The following is a 15,158-nucleotide window of genomic DNA, read 5'->3' on the forward strand; positions in this document are numbered from 1 at the left end:
GCAGTTTTCTGGTGGCCTTACAATTCTATTCTTTACTTCCGCCGCCATTATATAATTTGTTTTTGGTACAGATATCTTCATCTGCGGTCCTTTTCTGCTGTGCTGTGGCTTACAGGAGCTTTTTTCAAGATTCCTATTGAAAGTACGTTACAGATTTCATCTCTTATGAGCAGATCTCCCACCTTTGCAAAACAAGCAGGAAAGTGTTCCAGTGCCTTAGGGGTTCTGTCATGCAACCTGAAGTCAGACAGTGATGTCCACTGTGGTAGTATGGTAGTACAACCTCAGATGTTTATTTAGAGTTTTAAGGTGTACCTCAAGGGTGAACACTGGGAAAGGGGAGAGGAGCTTGAGCCTGTGTTCTGTGGTGTTGTTTTTTTTTTTTTCTCAAGGCACTCCCTCTTTCTGCCTTTTTTTTTTTTCCCTTCTCCTCTTATGCATTGCTACTTTAATGGCTGAGCAAACAAAGACCTTGCTGTTCATGTATCCTCTCACAAGCAGTGTTTGTATAACAGGGTGGACTTCTGAATCTTATTTCTCCTGGCCTATGTCATCACTTTATTGTTCAGCCGGCAAATGTCACTCTTCACTCAGTTTTAGCAAGATGTTGTGGGTGGTAGCGGAAGAAAAGTTGGACAGGTAGATGCAGAAGATGGAATGGAGACAAGGTTGTGGGAATTCTAGGAAAGTTAACTTAGAGGGGTAACTATTTGGTAAGGTAGGGAAATGGCCTACAGAAACTTGCTGAAGTACAGAAAAGGTGGTGATCCCAAGTTTTTGGAGGTGAGAAGTTGGTGTTTTTGTGGATCTAGTTTACCTGGATTCAAACTGATGTGGGAAAAATGCCACTTGAAAACACTTGGATAGCTACAATATTCCAAAGAAATGAGTGGAACGTCTCTATGTATAGTGGTTTGGTTTTTTTGTTTTATTTTTTCAGATTGAGGGATAATGACTAACTTCATTAGCAATCTTAGTTTTAATTGCTAAAGGTTCCTTTAATTACTTTGGAATTAAAAATGAATGTTCCACATGGGATTAAAAGTAAACGAACCCCTTAAGAAAAAATGCCCATCTCACTCTTCCCCACGCTCCCCCCTTCTCCCCCCCCCCCCCCCAAAATCCCAAACCTGTTTGCCTTAACTTTTAAAAGATTTGGGTAAAAGCTTGAATAGGAGGGCATATTGGTGATAAATTCATGTAATCGAGTTTTGTACCTAAAGCTTTATTGGAAAAGTATCTTGTCATTTTTCCGTGTTCTCTTCATTATTATGTTTACACATGAAGTAAAAAAATAATCATTTTGATGCTGTAATAATTGGAATATCAGAAATGTACACTTTGGGACTAATTTAAGCAAGAGCATTATGCAGGCTAGGAATGTGACTGAATCATATTTTCATTTGTTTGGTTTTGAGTGACTGAGTAGTAATTGTTCTTTTTTTAACTTTACCATGTATAGTACCATGACTATGCTTATGCCCTAAAATTTTTTTCACATTACGTATGCAAGGGTTTGCCACTTTGTAAGCAGCAAAGCTGCATTGTACTGGATGGTAAAAGTAGATAGCTGTTGTTAAAGAAAGAATCAGAAATGGAGTCTGTTGTGTTTTCTCTTGTTCATGTATTTCAAAAGATAAGAGTAGCCAGAGAAATTTATTTTCTTATGGTTATCTATCTGTTTCACCTCACTTCCAGGAGTGAAGTGCTGGGAGAAAAAGACAACAGAGTGCCTGGGCCTGTTATAGCCCTGGAATATGTCAGGTTTTATTACGCAAAGCAAGGTAATATGCAGCAGGAATCTAAACAGCCATGCTGTTTTCTCCTCGTTTGCTGTGTTTTTATGTGCCTCTTGTCCCTTCCATGTGCTCATAACTGCAGCATACTCTTCAGCAGAACTCGCTGTGCTGGCGTTAGCAGAGGCAGCCGGCTTTCCTCTGCGGGCGCCTGCTGGTGGCACAGGGGGCTGGCCAGGCTGAGGTCAGTGTCCTCTGCAGCAGGGCTGCCGGTGCTGGCTGGCGGGTTTGAGCCTCCATCGTGTACGCTAGGTGGGGCCAGGCAAAGCCCCTGTGGCGGTCAAGCACGGCCAGGGCTCACCTTTTAGGAGCACGCAGAATTGCCAAGAAGAGAGAAGCTGTCTGTGCTCCTTCCAGTAGGGGAGGAGCACGTGGTTTTTTGCCTTCAGCTTTGATCAGAAATGTTAAATAACGTTTTGCTTCTAGGCCTTATGAGTTGGGGTCTTAACAGTTCATATATGAATATATGTGTGTGTGTGTGTGTAATGCATATCAGTAACAACTGGCATTGCCTTCAGCAATTATCATTTCCTTGGGATAAGAATATTTTGTGAGTGGTATTCGGATGAGTCATACGACCTCAGTTTGAGTTGACCTTATTAAAGTGTTCAGCTTCGTCATGTTTTGTAAAGTTGCTGTGAAATACAGTGGCTTTTCAAAGATCTTTGGGCTAGAACGTTGTCTCTGTAGAGAAAGATCTCAGGTAGTTGCTACCACGTCTTTACGCGCTTTGTGTTTGTATTTGGCATCAGTGAATTTACAAGTGAAATCTCCTATCTTGCTGAACAGAAAGGATGTGAATTTTTTTTGCCACAAGATTTAGCTTCTAGCATTACAAATGGATGTAAGTAAGAACCAAATCTTAACGTAGGATGTGCATCAGGCACTCCCGGAAGAATCAGGTGCATCTGCCTGATGATGTCTCTGTGCAGAGTTTGGGCTCCCTTGTGTATATTGCATAATAATTATGCCTTGTATTGCAGACTTGATGCTGTAGGTTTTATGCACTAAAATGAAATGGAGTTTACACACTTAGAGAAGGGCTTATATAACCAGAAGCTTTTCATCTTTACAGCTATCTCACTTGGCCCAATAAAGGATACAACTTTTCACAACAAACTCTTCCCTCTCCTAAGTAGAAGAGGGGTTCTTTTATAAATAGTGCTATGGTTTTGAACTTTTAAGCATCCACTCTAGAACTTTCTTAAATATTGCAAAAAGGATAATCACAATAACATTGGCAAAAAAGTGATAATTCTGTTTTGCTTTCTCTACTAAAGTATTGTTTCATATTGTTAGGAGTGCTTTGACATCTATGTTTTTTCCTTAGGATATATTAGCCATTCAGGAGTATTATTAAGGGAAACCAAGCAAACTGGTTTTTTGAGTGTTTTGGTTTTTTTTTAATTTTTAAGGTCTGCTATAAGGTGGAAAACAGTAGAAAGTTTGGGGAAAAAAAACGTTTTCTGTGTCCTTTGCTATTAAATATATCACATTGTTGTGCCACTTAATCAAAATTTAGGTTAGATGGGATTTTATACTGGATAAAGGGCAAGAAACTTGGCAACTTTGACTCCTTGGAGTTTCCCTCAAATGCTGTCAGCTGGTCAGAAGTAGATTTGTTCTTGGTATGGGGTGTGAATTTAAATCTCCTGTAACTTCCATGTTGCGTTCTGTGGATGTGGGCCATATGTGCTGTTTTCCCCTGTTCCTTTCACCTCTTGCTACATCCTACCAGGGATTAGGATGGAGCTGTGTGCTTCTAAGGCCGTTGCAGGTGTGTCCTGAAGGTAGTGACAGTGTTTGTACATTAGGTGGTGAATATGAAGCAAGGCAATGATCTTGGGGGATGATTAATGAAAAATCTGAGCTGGAGATTATTGCTATGGCAGCCCTTTAACAAATAGGCTTAATTACCTTCAATGTGCCCATATGTTTGGGGGAATAGACTTAGTGATACCTGTATGTGCTCCTACCTCATCAGGTAGACCTTGCAAATTAGCAAGAACTTACCAGAAGCAAAAGGACTTGTGTGGTGTCACATTTCAGCCCTTGTTTCTGTAGAATGTACACACAAAAAAAAAACCAGTGAAGCACCTCAAGTGCCTAATCTAAAGTGTCAGGGAATAGGGGAGAACCTTTTGGCTACTTGAAACTTTCCTCTTCCAGATGTTTTATATTTCTCTTTCCTAGAGAGATTGAAGGTACACAGATTTGCAGACAAAGGCCAGAGAGAGGCCTTCCCTTCCTGGCCTTGGAGGAGGAAGATTATTTCTGTTTTCAGGTGTCTTCCTCAACTAATGGATACCTTCGGCCACTAAACATGTAGCTGAATTTGCTCTGAAGATTCCTTAGAGATTAAATGTGATGTAGTTGTATGGGAAGGTTGGCCTGTGCATGAGAACGAGAGCAATTTTCTGGATTGCAGATTGTACTATGTGTTTTTTGGAACACTAGTATGAGGAGTATGTAGTCCCAGCAGCATTAAATTAAGTACTTATTACAGCCTGATTCCAATCTTTAGGTACAGTGTTGTTTTCTGAGTGTGGGAAATTACTATGTTTTTAAGATTAGGAAAATGTCTTGGTTCAGACTGCTGCCAGCTGTGTTGGTCTTTCTCTGCAGCTGTGGCCAGGTGTTGAGTAGCAGTAGACATACCAGCAAATGTGATAAAGTAACCCCAGGTTGACTTGCAAATGATGTTTGACTTCTGCTGTTAAAATGTGAGTCACTACTAGATCTTGGACTGGACTCAGACCAGTGACTTGGCGGGGAAAAAGCTCATTCCCCTAAATCTATAGTGGCTCTTAAGGTTTTGCTCTTTGTCCTGTGGAGCCTGATGGTAGAATTATGTGCATGTCTGCAAATTCTTTAAACTACACCATGTAAAGCCCATGCTTTTCCTTGTTAGATCCAGACCCCTGTAAAGTGATCTGTGTTGTTTCCTTTCAAGTGTTACAAGAGTGGCAGAGGGGAATGGAGCTTGCCTGTGCTGCAGTAACTGCCTCCTGCAGGCTGGGCTAGGGCTCTGAAGCTGAATAGCAGCCTAGCATGGTACCTCAGCCTTATGAGTGTTGTCAGACTTAGAGACAGGGTTTTTGTGTGCCTGTTGACACAGCTGTTGCCTAACCTGTAAGCCCTTGCAAGTAGAGAAAGAATGCAAAGAAAACAGTTTTGAAACGAGTAGGGGTGTAACATGATTTTTTTGCAGCAGCTTAGAAACATGGCAATGATCAGTTTACAATTAATTTGCTGTGATTGATTTCCATATATTGATTTTTCATGTTTCTGTTGTAATTTTTAAAAAAATACTCAAAGCAGAAATAATGCTTAGCCACAAAATTCAGATCTTGCTCAGTTTTATTTTGCAAAATTGACTTGGTGGTAGGATCTAAGGTTTCTGCAGAGATGCTGTCAAGATTAGTGTGAGATGCAGAATTTTAGGGATGGCAGTTATTATTTATCTAGCCTGTGACTAGTTCAAGGAGTTATTAAAATAGTCTAGGGATAATTTGGTGTCTTTAGGATGTCTACAAGATGAATCTTTTTAATGTAGGTAGGTCTTACTGTCATGGCCCTGTAGAACATCATTTGCTCTGTGTGTAGGTGGTAAAATAAATCCCAGCAACAGCTTTGATATTTAAATTGCTCCAGAACACCTAGGGACCACTACAGTAGGAGATCTCATGGGAAACCAAGGCTGAAGAGAATATGAGAAAAAAGTTTTCCATTTCATGTCGAATACTCTGTGAGTATCTGATACAATATAATTATCTGTGAGCCTTTTTGCTTTAGATATCCAGTTATGAACAGTGTAATGTTGGCTAACCTGCAGTCTGTTCTCACAATTGGATATGAGGAGCTAGGCTATGACATTTGTGTGGGGTTTTGACTTCCATGGAGATTTTTTGAAGTTTAAATGTGGCCATTTGTGATTGACAGTTCATGAATTAAAAGCCTGATTCTACAAAAATTTTGGCAAGTTCCCTCACCTTGCATCCTGCTTGGTCTCCTCATGTGAGACTGCTGAATTGTTAACTATATTACAGGTTACACCCATCGAAAGAAAGGAAGGGCTAAACCCCACTGAAAGTGGGGTAACGGTTGTACCCCTCATGATCCCCACCCTGTGCTTCTGTTTGCCTGGGGGATGGGGACTCAGGAAATAGCAAGAATGAAAGGGCAGCACTTGGGTTTGCTTGCATGGAATCATTCTTTAGCTAGAGAGATCCCTTCTAGATTCGTGGCAAAGAGGCTTCTCTCTAGTGCTGAGAAGTATGTGCACATATTTAGTGAGTACCTTAGATGCTTTCTCACTGGGGTAGAGGTAAAACACAGTTATAACTTTTAGTCTCTGTTCATTTGTCATTTCTCTTAGTTCACTTCTCTCTCTTTCTTTCTTTTTTTTCTTTAAACTTAAATGAGTACATGCAGCATGAAGTCCAGGCAGGCTTTTTTAATAGGTTGAATATTTCCTATTCGTATTTTCCTTTTTTAAAAAATGTTTTCCCATTCCACTGTTATGCAAAAGAGCCATGCAAGCCGGAAGAGGAAGTTAACATGATTATACAAAAACAGCCAACCCTTCCTCCGACCCCACGCAGAGCAAAACACAAGAAAACTCCAAAACTCAGCAAAACAAGCCAGACGCAAAAGGCAGCGAATACCCTGAAAAACAAAGCAGTACCTTGGCAGTTAATTTGTTGAGAGGCTTCTTGCTCCCCAGCAGTGCAAGAAAGTAGAATTCAAAAGCCAAAGGTTTTGTTGTTTGGGTGTGGTTTTTTTCTTGGGGTTGGTGACAGTTTATGGGAGGTAGATGGAGATGGGAGTGTGGGCAGCTGCTGGAATTAAACAAATTAAGGTAGATGATCTGGAGTATAGCTCACTGTGAATGTAACTTGTAACCAAGTATCTAAAGTATACTTAGTATCTAACTGAGTATCCATTTCTTACTCCCCATAAAGCTTTACTGAGTCTCTCAACTTTCCTGGTCTGCATAGCCCCACACATTCAGTGCTTCAGGGGACAGAAGAGAAGAGGATACTGTTTGCACAGTAGTGTTAAAAATAGCCTGGGGGTTGTCCCTAAAAATAACCTTGAAAAAGCTGAAGTGAAGATTCCCTGGACACTTTCTTAATTTGGAGCAAGCTCTTTGGGTTACTTTTACCGTTCTTCCTGATAATTACTCTGTTTAAAATAAACCTTTCTGCAGTCTGGAAAATCATTTTAGTATAGCATATAGCTAGCTGCCCTTCCTGTTCGACACTCCACTCTTATTCTGGACAACAAATGACTGTGCACTTTTGCCCGGACAGATGCACTATCAGAGCTTTGAGAGACCCAATTTGTTCTAGTGCTCTTACCTTTCTGTAAACCCTTTGCATCTCATAGCAATGCTGTAAGCATAAAATATCTTTTCAGCTTCTTCGTCTGACCTTGCAGTTGTGCAGACGTTTGCATTTAAATGTCATTCAGCACTTCTCATAAAATTACTTATTTGAAGACGTGGCTTGCTTATCACCTAACTTTCTACTCTTAATTGATAAGACTGACTGTTTTGTATAGGTTGCAAACTGGTTGATACTTTAATAGAGCAATAAAGTGTGTTCAAGTGATGCATCCTTAACAATGTTAAAGACAAAGTGAGGGTAACTAGTAACCAGAATGAATAAGAAAGGAATAGTTTGATGAATCACTCTTCAGCTATTTAGATAATTTGAACATGTTATTGGTCCAGCAAAAGGAAATGGGAAGAGATTTCCCAGGGAAAAAAGCCTCTGCAACTTGTACAGTTTATGTTGAGCAGAGATTTATACATCTTGCTCACAGGCTACTGCAAGAGTGTTCCCTGTTAATTTTATATGATACAGTTAGTGAAGCATTACCGAAAATAATTGTATCACATGTATTTTTCAGATCTTTGCAATGAGTTACCCTGGTTATCCCCCAGCAGGTGGATATCCGCCAGCAGCCCCAGGTAAGCTGTTTGGATGAAGTAAATGTTAAGTGACAGTGGTGTGTTTTGTTTTGTTTTTTTTCAGGAATAGGAAGGTGGAATGAATGTAAGAACAGGCCCCTGGAGGGTTTTCTTGAGTCATTGCAGCTCTCTGTGTTCTCTTTTAAGTCTCATTTTATCCTGGTCAGAGATTCTTGGTAACGTGATTTATAGAAGATGGATGCTCCACCCTGTGTCCATATAAAGTCAATTCATCTCAAGTTATGCATTTAAAACTGGGAGATAGTCATCGTTTTGGCCAAGATCGATAAACATCAAGGAAGTATCCTGTCAGTAATACTGAGTCATGAGAGCAGCTGGTGAGGAAAATTGAAGGGGAGAAATCAGTTGCACAATTTAAGACTTATATCCCACAAAAAATCAGGGCTTTTATTTATGATATTATCCCTAATTCACTGCTCGTAAGCAGGCAGTTGTATATGGAAGGGATGTGGCCGTTAAAAAGGACGTTGGTTAGGATAATATAACGTTAATGAAATATGTAACTACCGTTTGGTGTCTGAGTGAACTTTTTAGTTGTTGGTAATGACAGCACAGAAAGAAAGGACTGGAGTTGCATGTATTTGGCAAAGTGTGGAGTTATGGGAGCTAACTCAGAAATGGGAAGCAAAGTAGCCAGGGTACCCTGGGATAAAAACTGCTATTTCTCAGTAGGGTGTTCTAGCTCAGGTAGACTGCTATGCTGACAAGGCTGTACAGCTGTGCACAGCCAAGTTGTTTTGTTACTTGGCCACGTGTGAGTGTACTGTATTGTGCTCTGTACTAAACTACCAGCCTAAAAGGAGCTAATAGTATCCTTTCTCTTGGAACACTCAGATAATTTTATGTGGTTTAAGACAAAATTTTTTCTAATCAAAATACGGTGTTACAAGTATTAACTTGTGAATATGAATCTTCTTCAAATATGTTCAGAGTTATTTTAAAAAAAAAAAAAAAAAAGAATGTACAGATTCAGTGGTAGCTACCATGATTAGGAATTTCCACTGAGGCCTTTCTTTGTTTCACAATTGCACTGTGACTACGGACCTCTAATTTTTCTCCTCCCAAACTGCCAGTATGTGACAGACATTACATTAGAAATAGGTTTGAAAATATGTAATTTTTTGTTTCAGTACAGCTGTTCTTGATTTCAGGTAGCAATCCTTGGGGTGGTGCTGTTTATCCACCTTCAAATCCACCTCCGATTGGTCTAGAAAACGTGGCTGGCTATGCCAATCAATTCAATCCAAGCTACATGGCCGGGATGGTGAGTTTAATTTCATTTAATATATTTTACTCTGACTCAAGTGCAAGGCTCTGATTCTGGCGTTGCAACACAGTAGTTTATTACAGATGTAGTTTGTGTTCTACATATGAAACGTGCAGACTTGCAAAAAAAAAAAAAAAAAAAAAAAAAAGGCTATGTAAAGCCAAGCCCTTATGTCTGCTGCTGAGAATTCAATGTCATCTATTGAAGAAAATAGGTACCACAAGCTATTCCTTATTTTAGGAAAGCAAACCACTAGTTAAATGTTGGTTTTTTTTGTTGTTGTTGGTTTTTTTTGTTTTAAAGACCTTAACTTCAAAAGCCATGAATATAAAAGTAACTCAACTTTGCTTTTGCTGTGCAGAGGACTAGGGAGATGACCCACTAACACTGAGTATCCATTATTGAAATATTCGTTTTGGCAAACGCAATCCAGGTTTTGTGCCTTATCTGGCTTTTGGCCAGTCTGAATAGGGAACCAGGCTGTGAGGTCTATGTAACAGTGACTCATACCCAAAAAGAATACAGGACCAGGCTGTCTTTTGTAACCACTAATGTTTAAAAGATGTACGTTAAAACCTTTTATGTTGATTGAAGAAAATGCAGGTGTTTCCATTGGGGTGGGGGGGGGTTGTATTTTTTCTTTTGGTTGTTGCTGTTGCTTGTTTTAGGTTTTTGTGTGTGTTTCAGTGTGTGTTTTTTTTTTTTTCTTGGAGTAGAACTGAGTGACATTTCTAACAATTTAGTCTTCAGAAATCTATTATATAAAGAATATACAGTCTATTAGAAGACACTTACATCACAGGTGCCTTTCTGAGAATTTATTAAGTGCAGTGATTTGGCAGCCAGCAATCCAAATGAGCAACAAATTACCTGGGGTGCACATAACAATATCCGCAGCAACTATTTTGTGAGAATACTGCAGTCATCAAACGTTAATTCTTCTGGATCCTCTGTAGAAGAGGGTCAGAGTGTAAAAATGTGGGAAGATGATACTGCATGTGGAGTGGAATATCTGCTTTTTGGTTTCTGCCAAATATAGTCCAAAGACTCCTGTTATTTGTAAACCATTAATGCATGCTTTTCCCTTATAAAACAGCCAGGAGTTGCTCAGAGTAAATCCCTGTACTTAAATGTTGCTGTGATTAGCATAAGGCAGCCATGGACAGAGAAGGAATAAGCATAGTTTTGTGTTGCTGGGATTAATTGTTGTGATCTCTTTTAGAACAAGAAGTGTGTGGCTATTGGTGGTTTTCTGAGTGAGTGGAATATAATGCTGGATGCAGTGGTTATGTATGTGACGGTGGATTCTGCTTCTTGGTGTATGGCAGCTTATGATTACAGTGAAGCAAGAGTCAACTGAATATAGTCTCTTCCATCTTTCTTGCTGGTAAAATCTTTTTATTGCAAAGTGATTTTGCAGATGCAGACCAACTATCTGTGTTGTGTATGCTGTTTTTTGTTTTTTAATGCTTTTACTATGTTAAGCATGTTATTGAAACTCGACCTATTTTACACCTTACTATCTCTTGCTTTGTTGTCTCTCACTGCAGGCTTCCAGTATGGCAGGGACCTTTGGAGGGACAAACGTACCACAAGGCATATATCCTTCAACACCTGGGGGTTATCCCCCAATCCCTCCCGGTGGCTTTGGGCAACCTCCATCAGGACAGCAGCCCTCTTATGGGGTGTACCCTCCACCTGGAGGAAATCCACCATCAGGAATGCCAGCTTACCCAGGGTACCCAAGTGGTCCTGTGCCGGGCCAGCCCATGCCACCTTCAGGTCAGCAGCCTGTGAGCTATCCAGGGCAACCGCCCGCAACTTATCCAGGGCAGCAGCCCATGCCATCACCTGGACAGCAGCCAATGCCAAGTTATCCCGCAGGCCCAACTGTGAATCCGTCTATGCCCTCTTACTCGGGCTCTGCAGTGCCTGCAGTCACTCCTGGAGCAGTAAGAGCATTCAGTGTTTTTGTTTAAAACGTGACTGTGTATGTTTTTATACATTTTCTTTGTATGTTTAAGAGTAACCTAAGCCTGAAATTGAAAACACAGGCATGAGAAGAGGTTTGACTGGAGAGAGAGAGAGATGGATCTTTTCCAGCAATATAGACTCATACGATTTAAAATAAATGCTGTTTTACTGCATTAACCCAAGAAGAAGGTTTTCAAGTGAATTTGAATTTCATTAAATTTATCTTTCCTGATCTTAAGTATTTCCAGTTATGCATACAGTTTCATTAGACCTTAATTAATAGGATAGCATAATATCAATGAACTTTTAATGAACTTAATATCAATGAACTTTTTTTGTCTCTCAAATTCTGAGAAAATACAGTATAGAAATGAAAAAGTTCTTAAAGTTCTGTTGAGTTTCCTTTACTACCTAACAAAAAAGAGAATCGGTAGTAGTGTTTATCTTTTCTAAGTAGTAAAATGCAGTCTTTTGCTGGTTAATACTAATATGCTACTCAACTTCCTATGATTTAGTATGGAAACCGAGGTACAATCACTGATGCACCAGGATTTGATCCTCTGAAGGATGCGGAAGTCTTGAGGAAGGCAATGAAGGGGTTTGGTGAGCAGCCTGTGGATTTACATTTCAAGTTAAAAGTAGAATTGCAGCTTTAATTCAGCACTGCCTTTCTCCATTGTTACATATGTACTGGGATAGTTCACTCGTGGTTATCCTTGATTATCCGAAGAATTATTGGAATTGAATGTAGGCATAAAAAACATTATAAGTTTGATATGTTTTTGTTTCTATTCTCATTGTGTTTGTGGTTGGGAGTAGATCTACACTTCTGTGGTCATAACAAGAAGGAGATTCAGTAGATGCATTAAAGGCACACATGTGCTTCAGTTGAGCTTAACAGAGGTAGGATCAAATTATAATAGAAAGCTGAGTCATCACATGACATGCATATGCTCATTCTGTGGTGTCTGTGTGTGCGTACAGGAACTGATGAGCAGGCGATTATAGATTGTCTCGGAAGTCGTTCAAACAAACAACGACAGCAGATCATCTTGTCCTTCAAAACAGCTTATGGAAAGGCAAGTGTACTACAAGCACAGAACAAGGAAGAAATAGAGCCTATCTTCTCTTAAGAGAAGTTAAGAGTTGGTGTCTGATGAAAACAAAAAACAAAAAAACTCGTGGTTCACAAATCCATAGCTTGTTTAAGGTTCTGATTTTACCCACTCTTGACACCCATGCAGGGTTTCTAATGAAATGTGTAAAGCTATTTCTCTGCTAAAGTTACTTTGACCCTTTGGTCTGTGCAGTCTATTTAATTTGAACTTAATTACCTAAATATATGTGGTAATTTTGCTTGTTTTAGCATTGTTAAATGAAATAGCTTTACTTTGTGGATGTATTATTGATGCTTACCCATAAAGACTTCTAGTTAAACTCCACAATTTCGGTCATCGTATTTCTCAACTGTAGTCTTTATGCTTTTTCTTTTTTTTTTCCCCTTGTTTTTACTTCTCATTAGGATTTGATCAAGGATCTCAAGTCTGAGCTATCAGGTAACTTTGAGAAGACAATCTTGGCAATGATGAAGACACCTGTCCTGTTTGATGCTTATGAAATCAAGGAAGCTATAAAGGTTTGTGTGTGAGATTTAAATTTAAAAGATGGTGGAGATACTTGAGGTAAAACAATTTTTGTTAGTCATGTAGAAGTCTGAACTTAAATTCCCTCCGCTCCTTTCAGGTGTTCAACCCACTATATGACTGATCTGTACCCCATTTCTTGGAGACAAGTGATAGTAAAACTGAGAAATATTGTTCTGATAGATTATTTATCTAGAGGTAAAGACTGCTTTATGGGTTTGTGTTGTAACAAAAATATAAATACAAAAAAAAGTCAGAAACTTAAGTTCTAGCATAGACTGTGCAGTTCATTCATTGTGTGATCTTGAGCAAGCTGCTGAGGCAGCTCTCTTCCAAGCTGGGTACTCTGTGGACACCTTTGTTCCTGAGTTTTTGCTTTGAGCTGTGATGGCTCTGAATATCAAGGTGCTCAACTTAGTTTCTTATTCCTTTACACTCCCTGCTCAAAAGTACCTCTGAAAACTGGGTTCATAAATTTTTTGGATGGGGTGTACCTTCTTTCTCTGTTTTCCCAACCTGTAAAGTGTATTTTCCTAGCTCATGCTGAGCATTTTCTGAGGTATTATGGATACTGTATATTGGGTACTGTTCCTCTTTACAGCAATAAGACAGACCTATAAGAATTTTTTTTCTTAATAAAAACAGGTCAAACGGTTGTATTTCAAGAAGATGTTTAAGTGAAGCTAACGTAAACATTTCCATTACTGAGTCAGTACATATATTTAAATATTCTTTGGCTGTTCTTTTTAAAAAGCTAGGAGGATGAAGTAGTATTAGCTGCGTTGTGATTGCAACTGTTATTATTTAATAGATGGTGGAAGATACCTATTTAATTAACAAATCTTCACTAGGTAGAAAAAATGGCTTCTTACAATGCCTGAAATCTGGTATGGAAGATGACATTTTAAAATGAAATTGTTCATTGATAAAACAAACAGTTCATTAAAATAATATCTTTAATACCCAAATGTGCTTGGAAATTTCTGTTATAAGTAGCATGTAAACTACTCACTTTGACTCCTGTTATAACAAGTTGCTATTCTGAATTGTATTTGGTTCTACAGCTTTATTGCATTTCTCTCATAGTAGGTTGTAAAAGTCAGATGAGTATCTGAGAAGTGAATGTTTTTTTTCTGTATGCTTTGTTTTAGGGTGTTGGCACAGATGAGAATTGCCTCATTGAAATTCTAGCTTCTCGCAGTAACGAGCATATTCAGGAACTCAACAGGGTCTATAAAGCAGGTTAAATTTGTCACTGTTCCATCAGATTTTTCTTGCTTTTTTTCTTAGTCACTGACTAAAGATAAGAGTTTCGGAAATGAGCAGGGGTGTATGATGATTCGTGATTGTGACTCTCTTCCAGAATTTAAGAAAACTCTGGAGGACGCAGTCAAAAGTGACACATCTGGACATTTTCAGAGGCTTTTAGTTTCACTTTCTCAGGTACCTGCATGCAGGGCTTTTTGGGGTTTGGGTTTCTTGTGTGTGTGTTTTTGTTTGTTTGTTTTTTGTTTTAATTTTTTTGGTTTTTTGTGAAGACCACCAGCACAGCCTTTGTATCTTTAAATTCTTTCAGGGAAACAGAGATGAAAGTACAACTGTTGACATGTCTGTTGTCCAAAGAGATGTGCAGGTCAGTAGGAAGTTCACCATAATTTGTAAGTATAATCAATTCAAAACACTGAAATTTGAGTATGTAATTCCTACTTACTCTTCCTTTTCGGCAGAGTGTGATTTTTTTTTTTTTCCCTGGTGTAGGGCTCATGTTTCAGGGGATGGAAGGGACGTGAAAAGCCCTAATAGAGCCATGCAGCTCCATTGCAGAGATGAAGCTTTTGGGAATAAGTTTTTACTCTCACTCCATCCATCTTGCTTTTCCGGGTTCTGTTGAGTGACTGTGCCTCTTACTAAAGCACAACAACTAAGTCACAACTCTAAAGTGAGATTTGGATTGATGTGCATGTGGAGGGAAACTTAATCTATTCCATACCCTTTGCCTGAAATCTAAGGAACTCTAGATTTGTGCAGCAAGTAGGGCACTTGGATTTAGTAATTTATACATTACTTTTTCATTGGGTTCTGACTCACCATGCAGCAAGGAGAAAGCTCTGGATCATTTCAGCACATGATTGTCATATGAATAGTAATGCAATTAACTTTCTGCATAGTATACCTTAGCTCAAAGATGAGAAGAGAAATATGAGCATCTCAGAACATCTGTAGAGGTGTGGAAAAGAGGCTAGACACAAACTCTGTTAGGAAAAATAGTTTTCAGCTTCTTAGCTAAACTTTTCCCCCTGGAGTAGTCTGGAGCTCTTGTGTTCAGTGCTTAATGCATCAGTAAGCTAAGACAGCTGCAAATAAGGCTCCTAGTGTGTTGCGTGAAGGTTAGAACTAGTTGCTACTTACTGCTTGCTCCTGTTTTCCAGCAGTATTTAGGCCAAGTGATAAGTATAAAAGGAGGAGAGGCTGTAAGAAAA

The 15,158-nt window shown here is 39.1% G+C and overlaps 1 protein-coding gene across 14 annotated transcripts in view; it reads left to right on the forward strand.

Annotated features, from left to right (window-relative positions):
* Positions 1-15,158, forward strand: part of ANXA11 (annexin A11) — a 73,535-nt gene that overhangs the window by 51,750 nt on the left and 6,627 nt on the right. For all 14 annotated transcript variants that reach the window (XM_068950564.1, XM_068950570.1, XM_068950572.1 and 11 more), the window contains 9 exons: positions 7,713-7,773; positions 8,946-9,058; positions 10,612-11,013; positions 11,551-11,638; positions 12,020-12,114; positions 12,558-12,671; positions 13,830-13,920; positions 14,042-14,121; positions 14,255-14,311. In XM_068950564.1, the coding sequence (XP_068806665.1) occupies positions 7,722-7,773; positions 8,946-9,058; positions 10,612-11,013; positions 11,551-11,638; positions 12,020-12,114; positions 12,558-12,671; positions 13,830-13,920; positions 14,042-14,121; positions 14,255-14,311 (1,092 nt within the window). In that variant the 5' untranslated portion in view covers positions 7,713-7,721. The remainder of the gene's footprint in view (positions 1-7,712; positions 7,774-8,945; positions 9,059-10,611; positions 11,014-11,550; positions 11,639-12,019; positions 12,115-12,557; positions 12,672-13,829; positions 13,921-14,041; positions 14,122-14,254; positions 14,312-15,158) is intronic.

The sequence above is a fragment of the Struthio camelus genome, chromosome 7, assembly GCF_040807025.1.
Source record: "Struthio camelus isolate bStrCam1 chromosome 7, bStrCam1.hap1, whole genome shotgun sequence".
Lineage (NCBI taxonomy): Eukaryota > Metazoa > Chordata > Aves > Struthioniformes > Struthionidae > Struthio > Struthio camelus.